This window comes from Hemiscyllium ocellatum, chromosome 36 (genome assembly GCF_020745735.1).
Source record: "Hemiscyllium ocellatum isolate sHemOce1 chromosome 36, sHemOce1.pat.X.cur, whole genome shotgun sequence".
In the NCBI taxonomy this organism is placed as follows: domain Eukaryota; kingdom Metazoa; phylum Chordata; class Chondrichthyes; order Orectolobiformes; family Hemiscylliidae; genus Hemiscyllium; species Hemiscyllium ocellatum.
Window position 1 is genome coordinate 15,302,257 of NC_083436.1, and position 17,536 is coordinate 15,319,792.

The 17,536-nt window shown below is 42.6% G+C and overlaps 1 protein-coding gene across 3 annotated transcripts in view; it reads left to right on the plus strand.

The window, feature by feature from the left end:
* intu (inturned planar cell polarity protein) overlaps positions 1-1,827 on the plus strand; it is a 114,206-nt gene extending 112,379 nt beyond the window's left edge. For all 3 annotated transcript variants that reach the window (XM_060851417.1, XM_060851418.1, XM_060851419.1), the window contains one exon: positions 1,555-1,827. In XM_060851417.1, coding sequence (XP_060707400.1) covers positions 1,555-1,666 — 112 coding nt within the window. In that variant the 3' untranslated portion in view covers positions 1,667-1,827. The remainder of the gene's footprint in view (positions 1-1,554) is intronic.
* Positions 1,828-17,536: the final 15,709 nt, after the last annotated feature.

A 17,536-nucleotide genomic window follows, 5' to 3' on the forward strand; every position in this document is an offset into this window, starting at 1 on the left:
TCCTTGTGGAATATCACTTTTTACCTTTCTCCAATCTGAATAATTCCACTTTTTCTCTTTGAAATTTATAGTCACTTTACTAAACCTGCAGCTGTTTCTCCCCTGAGCATTGATGCCCTCAACTCTGTCATGACCCTTATGTATGATATTTTAATTCTCCTTTGGAGAATTTTCTCAGGTTTAACTTGTACTGGGAAGACAATGGCTTGGATCATCTGATGCAAGATCACAAGTCATAGAATCTTTACAGCATGGGGAGAGACCGTTCTGGCAAATTGTTTCCATGCTAGTCATCAAACACCCATCTATTTGTAACCCAGTCAACCTAAAATGTTAATTCTGTTTCGCTTTCCATTCATGCTGTCTGATCTAAGTATTTCCAGCAGTTGTTTGACTTTATTTCAAATTTTCAACACCTACATTTTGTTTTTATTTGACTTGTTTTCCTTTTTGATAATATGCTTTCATTCATCTCCCTTATTCTTGTAGCTTCTATTCACCTTTCCTCACTGAAAGAACAGTCTAGAAAACTGTTCCCAGGCTCCCTCCAATATCTGATAGTAAGAATTGCACACCTGCAGTAGACCAGCCTATCCAATGTTCATTACCTTCCACTGGGGGACATTTGGCCTTACTCAGCACCTCCAGACAGCAACCGAGTTTAGATGGCAATTCAATGTGAAAACTTGTACTTATCAATTTCTAACGAATATGTTTATTGACTTTGAATTTAGTTTTCGGTTTCTTGATGTTATTTCTGTTGCTGGCTTATTTTAATGTTTTCTGAGTGCCTGAAAAGAATTTCATCACCTATCCAGTGTATCACAAGTACCAAATACTCACCTAAATCTAATCCCAGATCTATGTAGAATTAACTGGATGATGGCAGGTTGTAAAGTAGTGAACCTGCACCTTACCTGTGGATGTGACCACCATTCTTGTACTGGATTTCTATTTAGCTGTACCTTGTCATTGAGGTAGAAATGTCAGATAAGATGCATTATTTGAATTCAAGCCATAAGCAGGGAGGCGGTAATGGCTCTGTGTTCTACTGCCAGGACTGGATGAGATCCAATGAAGTTTAAACCTTTGTTTGCTGTGTGTGTGTGAGAGAGATGAATTTATTATTGATCACATGTGGTTATGTAATTTGCATAATATGGTCAGATTTTATCCTACAATCTTAATGATCCTGAGTTGCTTTAAATTTCAAAGATACAAATTACCTGATTTACTATTTATAGTACTATTTTCCCATGTCCAGGGAAGAACAAGATTAAAATGTTTCTTCTCTATATTAGTGAATTGGCCTCATCACTATAGTTGTTTTGAGTGAAGTGTCCAATTAAATGATCTTTGTGTCATCTTGAATTTCCTTGCAACTTTTCATCATAGTTTGCAAGCATAGTTTGGGAAATGTACCTTCAAAGAGTAACGATCTATAAAACTGCACTAGTGTTAAAGAACAGGAATGCAATTTTGACTTTATACAAAATGTATTACAAAGACTGAGCCACATATTTAGTGAAATGTTTTTTTTTCATTTCATTGCAGAAGACTTTTAGTAGACCCTCATCCTCAAGAGTTTTATGTGTGTTTCCATGATTCTGTGATGGAGATTGCTGTGGAGCTTGCTTTCAAACTGTCTTTTGGATTAATTACATAGTGAAATGCTGGTCTACGTACATTTCAGTTCATTGACACATTCCAAAATGTTCAGAAAACTAGACTTATGAAAATTGCATGATTCATAAATTTTGTTAATGAAACAAGTATTCTATATTTATACAGTCACTGTGATTGCTAACTGACTTGTCATGGCTTATCATGCTCTGAATATAATTGTAATCTAAATAGAATGAAATAGTTTTACAATATGTTATTTTTTTTACTGGAGTTTGATTGTTCTGACTGTATGTGTAAATGTAAAATTTGTTTTTAAAACTTTTACTTGAAATGTGCCTTTGATAATTATTGTAAAAATTCACTTTATGCAAAATTGTCCATGTTAATTATAAATGACCAGGTATGTAAACTATAATAAATGTAGCAATTAAGATGTTGACTTTATTGACAATCATTGCAGTATTTTGTTCTGTGTGAATGGCATTACAGATCATCCATGGTCCAGGAATGAAAAAATAAAACTTGGCAGTATCAGGAAAATGAAAGAATGACACCAGATTTATTTTTTAAAAAGGGTTTTGATAAAAGACTAAGCATTGCATTATAAAGGACGGCATTACTTCACTGAAGGTGATTTTAGTCTGCAGTATATTACTTGAGGACCCAAGTAAAATAGTCTGACTGAATTCCAAAACAAGATCATGAGAGATTGGTATACTATGTGAACAGTAATTGAAAAAAGGGATTTTAAAACACTCAACTCAATTTTAAGTTTTCCCAGATTGAATTTTGTAAATTCAAATCCTTTTAATTCTGGTCTCTGTGCAAGCAAATTAATGTTTTTTCTCAGAAAAAAAGAATATATATATCCTCTGCAAATTCAACCCTTTTCTATTGCCATAAATGTAACACATATCAAATGCCTTTATTTATTCCTTGTTATTTGCAATTTGTTTCTATATTTATACACGTAAATGAAAATATTTTCTATTTAACTCTTCATGTTCTTCAAAGTTGGATCACATCACTATATATGCCTATTTTCTATAGCTAATTGTACTTTTGTATTTAAGTAAATGTCTCGTATTTCTCCCTATTTGCTCATCAGATATCGGTCTCACTGCCAATGTCATAATTTAATGTTTATTTCTTGTTTACTTTGATGGTGAGCCATAAAACCTACAATCTGTTTGGTGTAGCTGCTGCATTGCAACTGTTAATGGACTTACGGGATTTTTACTTGATGGTAATAAAACAACTGTGAAATATTTCCTACTCAAGATGACAGTTTATCTTCAAAGAGTAACAAACAAATGTGTTTGTTACATTATGTATTACAGGTCAGTTGTTTGGAAGGTACTATTCAAGCAGGCTTCTTCTTTCCTGCAGTATATTTTATAGATAGTACATAATGCAGCATGGGATATGGTGAGAAAGGGAGTAAACCTTTAAGGTGGTAAATGGGGTACCAATCAAGCAGTTTTTCTTGAATGATAAATTTCTTGAATGTTGTTTAGAGCTGCATTCATCCAGGCACATGGAGCATAATTCTATCACCTTTATTTGTGTTTGATGGAGGGTTTAAGGAGTCAGAAGATTAGGTATTCATCAAGGACCAGATGAGATGAAGAACCCTAGTCAACATCAATTAGAGGATCAGGCAAAGAAGGACTCTGTGGCAGGGAGTCAGAGACAGACCTAGATTCATTGGAGCTGATTGGAATAGGTTCTTGGGGCACTACAGAGAAGGAACTAGCTGTTTGTTAAGTCTTGATAAGTGATAAGGTCTCTAATCTTAAATTTTAAATGTTAGATCTTTAGGATACTGCGCCATTTGGTGATTCGGTTAAAAATGTACAAAAAGCAACATAAATAATTGAAGTGTCTGAAGCTCATGCACTGTGTGATACATTGAGGGGGTGGTCACAAGTTGCCTGAATTCTTTGTACTAGGAGGAAGTCACACCACTTCAGATTGGATCTTCTGATTTGTGAGGTGAGCAAAGACAGGATGGGGTAACTTTGACTAAGTCACGTCAGAGGAGCTAGAATACAAGTGTCAGCCTCTGCAGTCATCCAATGCACTTGAGGTTCTTTCAGCTTGTTTAGGTATGAGAGGAGCTGCAGAGTATAAACTCACTGTGACACCATTTAAGGAAGTCATTTAAATAGTTGGAGCAACAAGGAATGTACTTTTAGGGGATGGATGGAGAGTGATTCACACTGTTCTCTGGAGAAAAGCGGAAGAGTTCATGCAGCTGTTTGCAGACCCTGTGCAAGGTTCTACCACATATGCTCAGGGCTCAAAAGGATCTGGCAATGGAAGGGGGTAAGATTCAGTAGGTACCAGTGACCTAGACAGCATCAGAAGAGGGGTTCTGTATAGAGAATATGAGGAACTAGACATGAAATTAGAAAGTAGAACTTCACAAGTTAAAATCCCTGGATTAGCATAGGATCCATAATACTGGAGAAGTGAATACGTGCTCAAAGACTGTTGTGGGATAAAGTGGGTTCCACTGGTGAGTGACTGCACCAGAACTGGGAAAAGTGGAGCAATACCATTAGGACAGTTTACATCCAAATTGTGCTGTGGCCACAGTTCTTGCAATCTGCACACCTAGGGAAATACAGATGATTTTAAAGTGAATGGGAGGGTGTAGCCAAGGATGAAATTCAGAAACCTCATTTCCAATACTGCAATAGCTGTCCCTGACCTTGGTTCCACTGTTTGGTATGCCACACATGACACACATCAACAAGTAAAGACAAGGTAGGAAAGGAAAATAGTAATATGGATAATCAGAATCAAAGAATGGCAGGGTGGAGCAGACAGGGAGGGGGAGAAAAAGCTTTGGGATGCACTAGCACTGAAGACAAGATGTCACAAAGACGAATGACAAATCTTTGCATTTGAATGTGTGTGACATTCATGACAAAGTAAGTGAATTGATAGCCCACATTGAAGCAAGTAAATGCAGTTTGATAGCTATAATGGAGATGTGGTTTCAGGATGACGTGGAGGGACTGAATATTGAAGGATATCAGATATTCAAGAAAATTAGGAGGCTCACTAGGGTGGAGTGATAGCATTGTAATTCAAGGATGAGAAGTCCATTGAATGCTTTCCAAATTTTTTTTTTAAAAGAGCAGCACTTTTTGGAACCAACCAGAGAGCAGGTTAAGTAGACTTGCTATTTTGTGATGTAACTCAAGCCAGTGGAAAATTTCTCCCTGATTCTCACTGACCAATTTTGCTAAGATTACTTGATACTATACTCTGTCAAATACTGTTTTAACGCTAATGGCATCCATTAAACTCGTCTCTGGAATTCAGCTCTTATGCCCAACTTAGGATCCTCTAATGTTTTTTCACTGCATGGACCAATTGGCATGCACAAAACTTCTGAACAGAAGCACGCCTTTAGAGGGAATATTAGTAACGACTGGATGAAGACTGGCAACTCAAAGTTTGCGAGAAGATTTGTAGCTTGGGTGCTCGTTGTTGTGGTTCTGTTCGCCGAGCTGGGAGTTTTTCTTGCAAACGTTTCGTCCCCTTTCTAGGTGACGTCTTCAGTGCTTGGGAGCCTCCTGTGAAGCGCTTCTGTGCTGATTCCTCCGGCATTTATACTGGTTTGAATCTGCTGCTTCCGGTTGTCAGTAGCTGTCCGCTGCAGTGGCCGGTATATAGGGTCTATGTCGATGTGTCTGTTGATCGAATTCGTGGATGAGTGCCATGTTTCTAGGAATTCCCTGGCTGTTCTCTGTTTGGCCTGTCCTATAATGGTGGTATTGTCCCAATCGAATTCATGTTGTTTGTCATCTGAGTGTATGGCTACTAGGGATAGCTGGTCGTGTTGTTTTGTGGCCAACGACATCGACATAGACCCTATATACCGGCCACTGCAGCGGACAGCTACTGACAACCGGAAGCGGCAGATTCAAAACAGTATAAATGCCGGAGGAATCGGCACAGAAGCGCTTCACAGGAGGCTCCCAAGCACTGAAGATGTCACCTAGAAAGGGGACGAAATGTTTGCAAGAAAATCTCCCAGCTCGGCGAACAGAACCACAACAACTGGCAACTCAGTTCCCCTCTTCAACTTAAATTGGCCCACAAAGATTTTATGTTCCTTTTAGCATGGTGCTTATTGTAATGGAAAATTATCCATTTACTGTGAAATTTAAAGAGAATGCTTTTCTTCAAATCAATGCTGTACTGAGCTTTGTAAACGATGCTGTGATGAAGGTTTGCAGTTAGCTTATCTCTGTTTGAATTCTGTAAACATTCAACTCGACCTTGTGATAGTCGAACTCAACAAAAGCTGAAGAACTGTTATGTCTAGCACCAGGGGATTAGAGGATAACAACTCGAGTTTCCCCAGAATCTGCCCTTGAGAGAGTGTGATAAGGAACGCTACAAGGCAGGCGACTGTGTAATGTTTCGGTACTCTTTGCATTGAGGCATCTGACTTAGTGTAATGAGTCAAAATCCTGCAGGATTTTTAATAAAGACCCTTTCTTTGCTCTTGCTAATAATTGAGTCAAGTCGATTTAATTTCCACGACACTTATACCTTTCTCCAATTAAAATGTAGTTAACTAGTTCACCAGAAACAATAAGGAGCCAATTGAGGTTTCCATGAGTGAAAGAAAACGATTTTAGTGTCTGCTAACCCTGAGAAAAATAATGACGATATGACGTGATATCAATTGCCTGCACCCAAGTATAAATTTGAAAATTTTGAGTGTCTCGTTCAAATAGAGGATGAAAGATGTATACAGCTCAGAGCTGTTAAGGCATAAAGGTGTTAAACTGAGATTATTTTTAAAAATCAATGTCTTTTATGCTAGGCAGCACCAAATATTACTTTGTACTTTGGGTTCTTGGTGTTCTGATGTGTATATTTAATTAGTTCTTTTCTTCTTGAGAGACTGAATGAGCACTCTTTCTGGCCAATTCCAGTTATAAACTTGTTTCCCTTGCTGTGCTTGAAATTTAAAGGAGCTTCCTGAAATGCAGTTAATTTGAGTATTCCAATGTCTAAAGTTATTGTTTCCAAGTTTGATAAATGTAGGCAACGTCTTTCATCTCCTATATTTAAAAAAAATCATCATACACATGGAAATCAAAATGGGAGGTGAGGGTTTCTTCACCCCTGACTGTGTGGCCTAATTTTGTTCATTCCATGCAAAAAAAACTGCAGATCCTAGAAATCAAAAACCGAAATTGCTGGAAAAGTTCGGGTCTGGCAGCATCTGTGTGGAGAATATTTCAGGTCCAGTGTCTCTCTTTCAGAACTCCCCACATGTGCTGCCAGACCTAAGTTGTTTTTTCTCCATTTGGTCAGTCCATATTGGTTTACAAAATGTGATGATATAATGACTTTAAGAAGTGTATTTTGCCCTTTTTTCATATGAAGCGGGATTGAGGTGAAAAGCAGTCTGCTTCCAGCCAATAAACAGCTTGTGAGGCCTTTTTTTTTAGGTGGGCACGCAGGTAGTACTGAGGAAGTGGGAGGCTGCAGAAGGATCTAGACAGTTTGGGAGAGTGGTCCAGGAAATGGCTGATGGAATTCAATGTGAGCAAATGCGAGGTCTTGCACTTTGGAAAAAAGAATAAAAGCATAGACTACTTTCTAAACGGTGAGAAAATTCGTAAAGCCAAAGTACAAAGGGATCTGGGAGTGCTAGTCAAGGATTCTCTAAAGGTAAACATGCAGGTTGAGTCCGTGATTGAGAAAGCGAATGCAATGTTGTCACTTATCTCAAGAGGGTTGGAATATAAAAGCACCGTTGTGCTACTGAGACTTTATAAAGCTCTGGTTAGGCCCCATTTGGAGTACTGTGTCCAGTTTTGGTCCCCACACCTCAGGAAGGACATATTGGCACTGGAATGTGTCCAGCGGAGATTCACACGGATGATCCCTGGAATGGTAGGTCTAACATACGAGGAACGGCTGAGGATCCTGGGATTGTATTCATTGGGGTTTAGAAGATTAAGGGGAGACTTAATAGAAACTTACAAAATAATACATGGCTTGGAAAGGGTGGACACTAGGAAATTGTTTCCATTAGGCGAGGAGACTAGGACCCATGACACAGCCTTAGAATTAGAGGGGGTCAATTCAGAACAGAAATGCAGAGACATTTCTTCAGCCAGAGTGGTGGGCCTGTGGAATTCATTGCCGCCAAGTGCAGTGGAGGCCGGGACGCTAAATGTCTTCAAGGCAGAGATTGGTAGATTCTTGATGTCACAAGGAATTAAGGGCTACAGGGAGAATGCTGGTAAGTGGAGTTGAAATGCCCATCAGCCATGATTGAATGGTGGAGTGGATGGGCCAAATGGCCTTACTTCCACTCCTATGTCTTATGGTCTTATGGATTTTTTTTAAAAGTTGGAACAATAGAAGCAGCCTGAAGGGGTAGGGTCAAGCTCTCACAGAATTAGCATTTTAGTTTTAGCTTTCAGTAGCTGCTGGGGTTGTGAAAGATGCTACTTCCCTCTCTGTGCTACAGCTAAAAGCTTGGGTCGTCATCCTGCTTCTAGAATTACATGTGAGACAATCTATTTTATTGCCTTTGCCAGGGTGTGCTTATTGGAACATTTAATGAGTACTTTATTATTTTAAGTATTTGATAGAGTTACGGTTAAGCCAATTTGTTTCTTTTATTTTATCTGTACTTTTAACTGCTGTATATGAATAAAGTGGGTTTTGCTTCAAACCTAATAGTTTGACCAATCAAATTGCATCTAGAACACAATGCCTGGTACTGCCCATAGTGTTAGGTGAAGGGATAAATATAGGAGAATGGGTCTGGGTGGGTTGCGCTTCAGCGGGTCGGTGTGGACTTATTGGGCCAAAGGGACTGTTTCCACACTAAGTGATCTAATCTAAAATAAGAAACTGTTAAGGTCTAGGCTATCTCCTTGACATGGTTTGAGGGGGTTTGGTCTAGTCCATAACAAAAGCTTGGCTAACCTGTGTAAATCATAGAATCCTTTCAGCGGCTGTGGCCATTCAGCCCACATCGATCCTCCAAAGGGCATTCCATCCAGACCTAATTGCCTATCACCCTGCATTTACTGCACCTATTGGACACTATGGGCAATTTAGCGTAGCTAATCCATCTAACTTGCAAATCTTTGGACTAGGAAAGGAATCCAGAGCACCAGCAGAAACCGATGCAGACATGGGACGACATGTAAACTGTACACAGTTCGTCTGAGGCTGGAATCCAAATCCAGGTTACTGGCACTGTAAGGCAGCAGTGCTAACCACTGTGCCACCCAAGTGTGGACGGTTTAGGTTAGTGAAGTTTTTCCTTTATCAATATAGCGTCATAGAGATGTAGAACACGGAAACAGACCCTTCGGTCCAACTCATCCATGCCGACCAGATATCCCAACGTAATCTAATCCCGTTTGTCAGCACCCAGCCCATATCCCTCCAAACCCTTCCTATTCATATACCCATCCAGATGCCTTTTAAATGTTGCAATTCTACAAGGTCCACCACTTCCTCTGGCAGCTCATTTCATACATGCACCAACCTCTGGGTGAAAAAGTTGCCCCTTAGGTCTCTTTAATATCTTGCCCCCCTCAACTAGAAACGGAGCAAAACTCAAACTGGACAGCATCAAGCAGTTCACCAACTTCTCTAACAATTTCAACTTCAATCCCACCCTCAAATTCACTTGGTCTATCTCTAACACCTCCCTCTACTTTCTTGACCTCGCCATTTCCATTTCTGGCGACAGGTTATGGACTGACATTTACAATAAACCCACAGCTACCTGGACCACACCTCCTCCCAATAGCTATCCTGCAAAAACACTCCATCCTGTTTTCCCAATTCCTCCATCTCCATTCCATCTGCTCTGATGAAATGTTCCACTCCCAGCATCCCAGATATTCCCCTATTCCCAGTAACATTCTTTCCCCCCCACCCCAATCATCCAAACAGCCCTCCGCCGCAACTCCTTCATTCCTTGCTCCACTGCTCTAAACCCCCTTTCCAAACAGAATAAAGACAGGGTCCCATTTATCCTCACTTTCCACTCCACCAGCTCCTGCATCTAACATATCCTCAAACCCTCCGCTAACTCCAATCAGACCCTACCACCCAAAACATCTTGCCCTCTCCACTCCTCTCTACCTTCCACAAGGAACATTCCCTTCACCTTCCACAAGGAGCATTCCCTTCACCACACCTTGGTTTGTGCCACATTATTCAGCTGACCATTCCCCTGTAACTGCAAAAGGTGTAACTGCCCATACCCCCTCTTCCTCACTCCAGGGCTCCAAAAGTCTTTCCAGGTGAGACAGAGGTTCACCTGTATCTCCTCCAACCTAGTCTACTGCATTCACTGCTTCTGATGTGGACATCTCTACGACTGTGAGACCAAATATAAAGTAGGTGAACATTTCTCCGAGCATCATCGCCAGACTCTAAACAGCCAGCCTGACCTGCCAGGCACTGCCAATTTCAATTCCCCCTCCCACTGCCCCGTGACATGTCCATCCTCGGCCGCCTCCATCACCACAGTAAATCTAACCGCACATTGGAGCAACAGCACCTCTTCTTCTGCCTGGGCAGCCTACAACCCAGAGGACTTAGCATTGAGTTCTCCAATTTCAAATAGCCTTTTCATCCATCCTCTGGCTCCCTTTCCATCCCCACCTCCTTCCTTCCATTCCACCTTGCACCTCACGAGCTTCACTATATCCCTGCCCCAACCTCATCCCATGTCCAGCCCTTGCTCTCCTCTCTGAATCCTTGACCTGCTGTTACATGTCCATCTTCCTTGCCAACTATCTGCTCCACCATTCCAACTTCCCTACCTGCATCCACCTATTGCTATTCCATCTACCTTTCCACCAGCCTGCCCACCCCTCCCTCTTTTTATTTCTGAAATCCCTTGCCCCCTCCCCCATCCTGATGAAGGGTCTCGACCGAACACTTTGACTTCACCTCCTGATGACGCCTGGCTTGCTGTGTTCTTCCAACCTCCTGTTTGTCTACTATCATCAAGCTGGTATTGGTGTGACTTGATAAAATCTGTTTTGGTTAGGGAACGGTGATGGGTAACTTTTCCCCTCTTCTTTACAAGATAAATTTAGAGCAGTGATTTAAACTTTTTTCAGTGTTGTGTTTTAGAGGACTTTTTGGTAATTTGAAATCAAAAGAAAAGCTAAAAGTTCATTTCCAAAACATATGAATAAAAACTAAACACCTACTCTATCAAATACATAAACAGATACAAGTAAAAAAGAGATGCAACGTGCACTTAGATTGCTTTAAAAAAAGTAACAAGAAACCAATCCGATGTTATAAAATGATTCTTTGAGATAAAAAGTATTGCAGGCCCGAAGGATTGTCTTGATTTTTGCAGTCAATGTAAGTTTCTAGACCTTGCATATACATTGCAGCAGAGCTTATATCAAGGCTGCAGGTGAAGACAAATAGCTACTCTTTTCATTGCCTGAGGCAAGTGTCTGATCAAGTCATTGTTGTTATATTCTTATTGAGTGATGATCCCTCTTTGCTGTTGATCTCTGTCTTGCTGAGTTGACTTGTAGGGTGATAAGGTGTCAAACACTTCTCCTGTTAGTTTTAGTTATAGCATTTCAATTTTTATGTGTCCCTTTGTCCAAGTAATGCCATGGGAGCCAAGGTGATTTGTACATCCCAATGAGAATGATTGATGTTCAATCAACATACATAGCTCACTGATATTACACCTCATGGTGCCAACAGATCTGGTCGACATTGTTTTCACTTCCTTTTATTGAAAGATGAGCAGTAGTCAATATACACTTGGAAAAATCCCCATTTGTATTTTTAAGTAATTTCCTAAATATTCAGTCTGTCTGTTTGGAATAAAATATAGAACTGTACAGCACAGGAACAGGCCTTTTGGCCCACGATGTTGTGCCAAACATGAAGCCAAATTAAACTGATTCCTTCTGCCTGCTGTTATCCCTCCATTTCTTGCATATTTGTGTGCTTATTTAAAAGTCCCTTAAGTGCCCAATCGTATCTGCTGCCACCACTACCCTGACAGCATGTTCCATACTCCTACCACTCTGTTTTTAAAAAAACACTTGCCCCTCAAATTTCCTTTGAATTTTCCCCCTCTCATCTTAAATGCATGCCCCTAGATAGAGCCATTTAAACTCAGGGTTGAACTTGAGTCTTTTTCCCAATCTATGTACCTCATAATTTAGTAGACTTTTATCAAGTCTCCCCTCAGACTCCACCGCTCCACAGAAAACAACCTGTGATTTACAAGCCTCTCCTTACAGCTCATACTCTAATCCAGGCAGCATCCTTGTAAACCTTTTCTGCACCTTCCTCAAAGCCTCCATATCCTTCCTGTAATGTGGTGACCAGAGTTGAATGCAATACTCTTGTGTGTGGCCTAACCAAAGTCTTATAAAGCTCCAACGTGACATCCTGACTCTTACTCAATTCCCTAAACAATAAAGGCAAGCATGCCATATGCCTTCTTTACCACCCTATCTGTTGCATAGCCACATTCAGGGAGCTATGTACCTAAACTCCGAGTTCTCTCTGTACATTAATGCCATTCAGGTTTATGCCATTAACTGAATGCATTTTCTTAACATTTGAACTCCCAAAGTGCAGCACCTCACACTTATCCAGATTAAACTCTATCCACTATTTCTCTGCCCATATAATGGCAATCTATATCCCATTCTATCCTTTGACAACTTTTCACAGTATCCACAACTCCAAAAATCTTTCCCGTCTGCAAACATACTAACCCAACCATCTACATTTTCATCCAAGCCATTATATATCATAAATAGCAGAGGTCCCAGTATGCATTGCTGCAGAACACCACTGCCTTATATGGGCAAGACAAGTCACCATGCATCCCATACATCTTAATCTTCTGGATGAGCCTACTGCGGGGGACTTCATTGCAAGCCTTAGTAAAATCTATGTAGACAATATCCACTGCTCTACCTCCATCAATCACCTTTGTCACCACCTCAAAAAATTCAATCAAGTTAGTAATACGTGACTGACCTGCACAAAGCAATGCTGACTTTCCCTAATTAGGCCATGCTTTTCCAAATGCGCATAAATCCTATCCCTAAGAATGCTCTCCAATAGCTTCCCAACCGCCAATGTGAGACTGACTGGTCTATAGATTCCTGGATTATCCCTACTTCACTTCTTGAACAGAGGAACAACATTAGCTACTTGCCAGTCCTCCAGGACACCTCCAGTGGCTAGCAAAGATAAAAAGATCTTGGTCGAAGCAACTACAATCTCCTCTTTTTGCCTCTCTCAATAACCTGGAGTAGATACTAGCAGACTTTGGGACATATCCATCTTAATTCTCCTCAAGATACCCAACACCACTTCTTTGTTGACCTTAAAAAAGAGCAAATCACCCAAAAGCCATTTTCAGAGAGTACAGTATCCATTAATCCATGTCATTCCCTCTAAAAAGAGTCCACTGCTCAAATTATCTTTCTGACCACAATATAACCATCACACAGTGTTGATTACACCTTCTATTACTTTGATAATTGATAAGTAGACTGATAGTGCAGTGATTGGCTGATTTGAATTTGACCTTTTTTGTGGATGGAAAATCCTTGCTGACTACTGGTCCTGGAACTGCATTAGAATAGCTCATCAGGAGGTGGAGCTAGTTCTGGAAAACAAACATTCTGTACTATCACTGGACTGTTGGTAAGACTATAGCAAGAAAGCAGAAAAGATCCCTGAGGGATGATAGATCATGAACCCATTCAATTTGACCTACAATACTGATTACACTGAGAGATTTTGCCATCACACTTCTCACAAGCTCCTCAATTATCTTGTACACTAACTCGATAGCAGGTGCCGTAACCTTGAAATCAGGGTGGAATCCATTCTCTCACCTTGCACACACATACAGTAGTGCAGTTATGAGACACTGCCAAGTGGACAAGGCACTGGAACTCACCACCTACATGCACATCAAGTACAAGAAACTAGAGAAACTTGGCATCACCACCAGCAGCAACCAAACCTCCCCGGCACCAAAATTGAAAATGGTACCACCACAGGGAAATTGGTTGTCAACTTACCTGACTACATCCTTCAACCAGACAAAATCGAAGTTCTCAGCTGAGGGCTCAATTTCTGCCCCACCAACAAAATGGATCCCACTGGTCTTGCAGCAGACACCAGGGAATTCATCAGATGAATGAGACTCTGGGAGTTCTTTCAGATGTCAGCAGCGAGACCAATGAGATAACAGATGAACTGGAACAGTCGACTGGCAGATCTGTAGTGGAGCGACCAAAGGAGGATTGATTTCAATCCCTCCAGAGGGCTACACCGGCACCACTCCCCACCTTTTCCTCCGCTACATTGATGAATGCATTGGCGCCACCTCGTGCTTCCCCGAGATGGTTGAGCAATTCATCAACTTCACCAACACATTCCACCCTGACCTTAAATTTACCTGGACCATCTCTGACACCTCCCTCCCCATTGGACCTCTCCATCTCCATTAATGACGACCGACTTGACACTGACATTTTTTACAAACCCACCAACTCCCACAGCTACCTGGATTACACCTCTTTCCACCCTACCTCTTGCAAAAATGCCATCCCTTATTCCCAATTCCTCTGCCTCCACCGTATCTGCTCCCAGGAGGACCAGTTTTGCTTCAGAATACACCAGATGGCCTCCTTCTTTAGAGACCGCAATTTCCCTTCCCACGTGGTTAAAGAATCCCTCCAACGCATCTCTTCCACATCCTGCACCTCCACCCTCAGACCCTACCCCTCCAACCGTAACAAGAACAGAACGCCCCTGGTGCTCACCTTCCACCCTACCCACCTTCGCATAAACCAAATCATCCACCGACATTTCCGCCACCTCCAAAAAGACCCCACCACCAGGGATACATTTCCCTCCCCACCCCTTTCCACCTTCCGCAAACACCATTCCCTCCTTGACTACCTGGTCAGGTCCAGACCCCCCCTACAACCCACCCTCCCATCCTGGCACCTTCCCCTGCCACCGCAGGAACTGTAAAACCTGTGCCCACACCTCCTCCCTCACCTCTATCCAAGGCCCTAATGGAGCCTTCCATATCCATCAAAGTTTTACCTGCACATCCACTAACATCATTTATTGTATCCGTTGCTCCCGATGCGGTCTCCTCTACATTGGGGAGACTGGGCGCCTCCTAGCAGAGCGCTTTTAGGAACATCTCCGAGACACCCGCACCAATCAACCACACCGCCCCGTGGCCCAACATTTCAACCTCCCCTCCCACTCTGCCAAGGACATGGAGGTCTTGGGCCTCCTTCACCGCCGCTCCCTCACCACCAGACGCCTGGAGGAAGCACGCCTCATCTTCCGCCTCGGAACACTTCAACCCCAGGGCATCAATGTGGACTTCAACAGTTTCCTCATTTCCCCTTCCCCCACCTCACCCTAGTTCCAAACTTCCAGCTCACCACTGTCCCCATGACTTGTCCGGACTTGTCCTACCTGCCTATCTCCTTTTTCACCTATCCATTCCACCCTCTCCTCCCTGACCTATCACCTTCATCTCCTCCCCCACTCACACATTGTACTCTATGCTACTTTCTCCCCACCCCCACCCTCCTCTAGTTTATATCTCCACGCTTCAGGTTCACTGCCTTTATTTCTGATGAAGGGCTTTTGCCCGAAACGTCGATTTCGCTGCTCCTTGGATGCTGCCTGAACTGCTGTGCTCTTCCAGCACCACTAATCCAGAACCTGGTTTCCAGCATCTGCAGTCATTGTTTTTACCCCAGTGTTGAGGGATGCCCTCACAAGGACAGGATACGGTGCTCAATTCATCGATTGCCAGTGCCAACATGGCACAGCGAAAAATTCACAACCCCCTCAGGAGACAGACACGGGATACGACTGAAAGTCTCTCGGCTCCCAGGAGGTATTGGACAGTGACATTCTTCACAGCCTTCAATACATTATCAATGACATTGAGCACCTCACCAAGATCTTACCTGCACCTCCACTTCTCACCTTCAAACAACCACCAAACCATAAACACACCATTGTTCACAGCAAACTACTCAGCCTTCAGAACAGCATTGACCACAAGACCATACAACATCTGGCAACCATTGCAAGATACGTCAAAGCATAGACATGGATACTACCATTACCTATGGGGGCACCACCTCCCACAATAATGGCAAGTACTCACATGACTCATCTAACATTGTCTATCTCATATGCTGCAGGCAAGATTCCCAGAGGCATGGTATATTGGCGGAACCAAGCACACACTATGAAAGCAGATGAATGGACACCACGGAACAATCACCAGACAGGGATGTTCCCTCCCAGTGGGGGAGCACTTCAGCAGTCAAGGACATTCAACCTCAGATCTTCAGGTAAATGTCCTCCAAGGCAGACTTCAGGACATGCAACAATGCAGAGTCGCCAAGCAGAGGCTGATAGCCATGTTCAGTACCTATGGCCTCAACTGGGATCTTGGGTTTATGTCATACTACAGGTGACTCAAACACATTATGCACTGACACACAGACACACACACACACACACACATACAGACACGAATACATACACACAAACTCTCCCACACAAACACACTCACACAGACCCCCTCTTATATATCCACACACACACACACTCTTTGTCTCTCTCACACACACTCTCTCACATGCATATACTTCCTCTCACACACACTCACTCTCTCACACACACTCATACAGACCCTCTCTCATACACACCTACCTGCCCTCACTGTCAGACGTATACTCCCTCACATAGTCTGTCTCAAACACAGTCACACACACTCACGCATATGCTCTCACACACACATACTCTCTCACACACTCCTCACACACACACACATTCTCTAAAAAGCACACACGTGCGCACACACGTGCGCACACACACATCCATACTCTCTCCCTCTTTCTCACACACACACACTCTCCCTATCCCTCACATATGCACACACACATATAAATCTATAGGGTGAAATTGCATTTGCGGATTTGAATTTGCAGGTGCATTCTATTTTGTTCAAAAGGCACATAATCTGTGGACAGTCAGTCAATGTGACATTTTATAAATTCCTACTTTGGAAATAAAACCAGTCTGGCTCCAGGATGAGATACAAACATGCTTGAAACATGACCTCCCACCTAAAATGCATTGTTTGACCTAAGGAGCCCCTTTGTTCTGATACAACCTGAAGTTATCTTGAGGCAGGGATTTATATATTAATCAATTGAGCCGAAAATGTGTTGCTGGTTAAAGCACAGCAGGTTAGGCAGCATCCAAGGAATAGGAAATTCGACGTTTTGGGCCAGCGCCCTTCATCAGGAATGAGGAGAATGTGCCAGGCTGGCTAAGATAAAAGGTAGGGAGGAGGGACTTGGGGGAGGGGCGATGGAGATGTGATAGGTGGAAGGAGGTCAAGGTGAGTGTGATACGTTGGAGTGGGGTGGGGGCGGAGAGGTCAGGAAGAAGATTGCAGGTTAGGAGGGCAGTGCTGAGTTGAGGGAACCGACTGAGACAAAGTGGGGGGAGGGGAAATGAGGAAACTGTATCGGCGCTGCCTTGTGCTCCCACGAGCAGGTTGAACAGTTCATCAACTTTACCAACACCTTCCATCCCGACCTCAAATTCACCTGGACTGTCTCAGACTCCTCCCTCCCCTTCCTAGACCTTTCCATTTCTATCTCGGGCGACCAACTCAACACAGACATCTACTATAAACCGACTGACTCCCACAGCTACCTGGACTACACATCCTCCCACCCTGCCCCCTGTAAAAACTCCATCCCATATTCCCAATTCCTTCGTCTCCGCCGCATCTGCTCCCAGGAGGACCAGT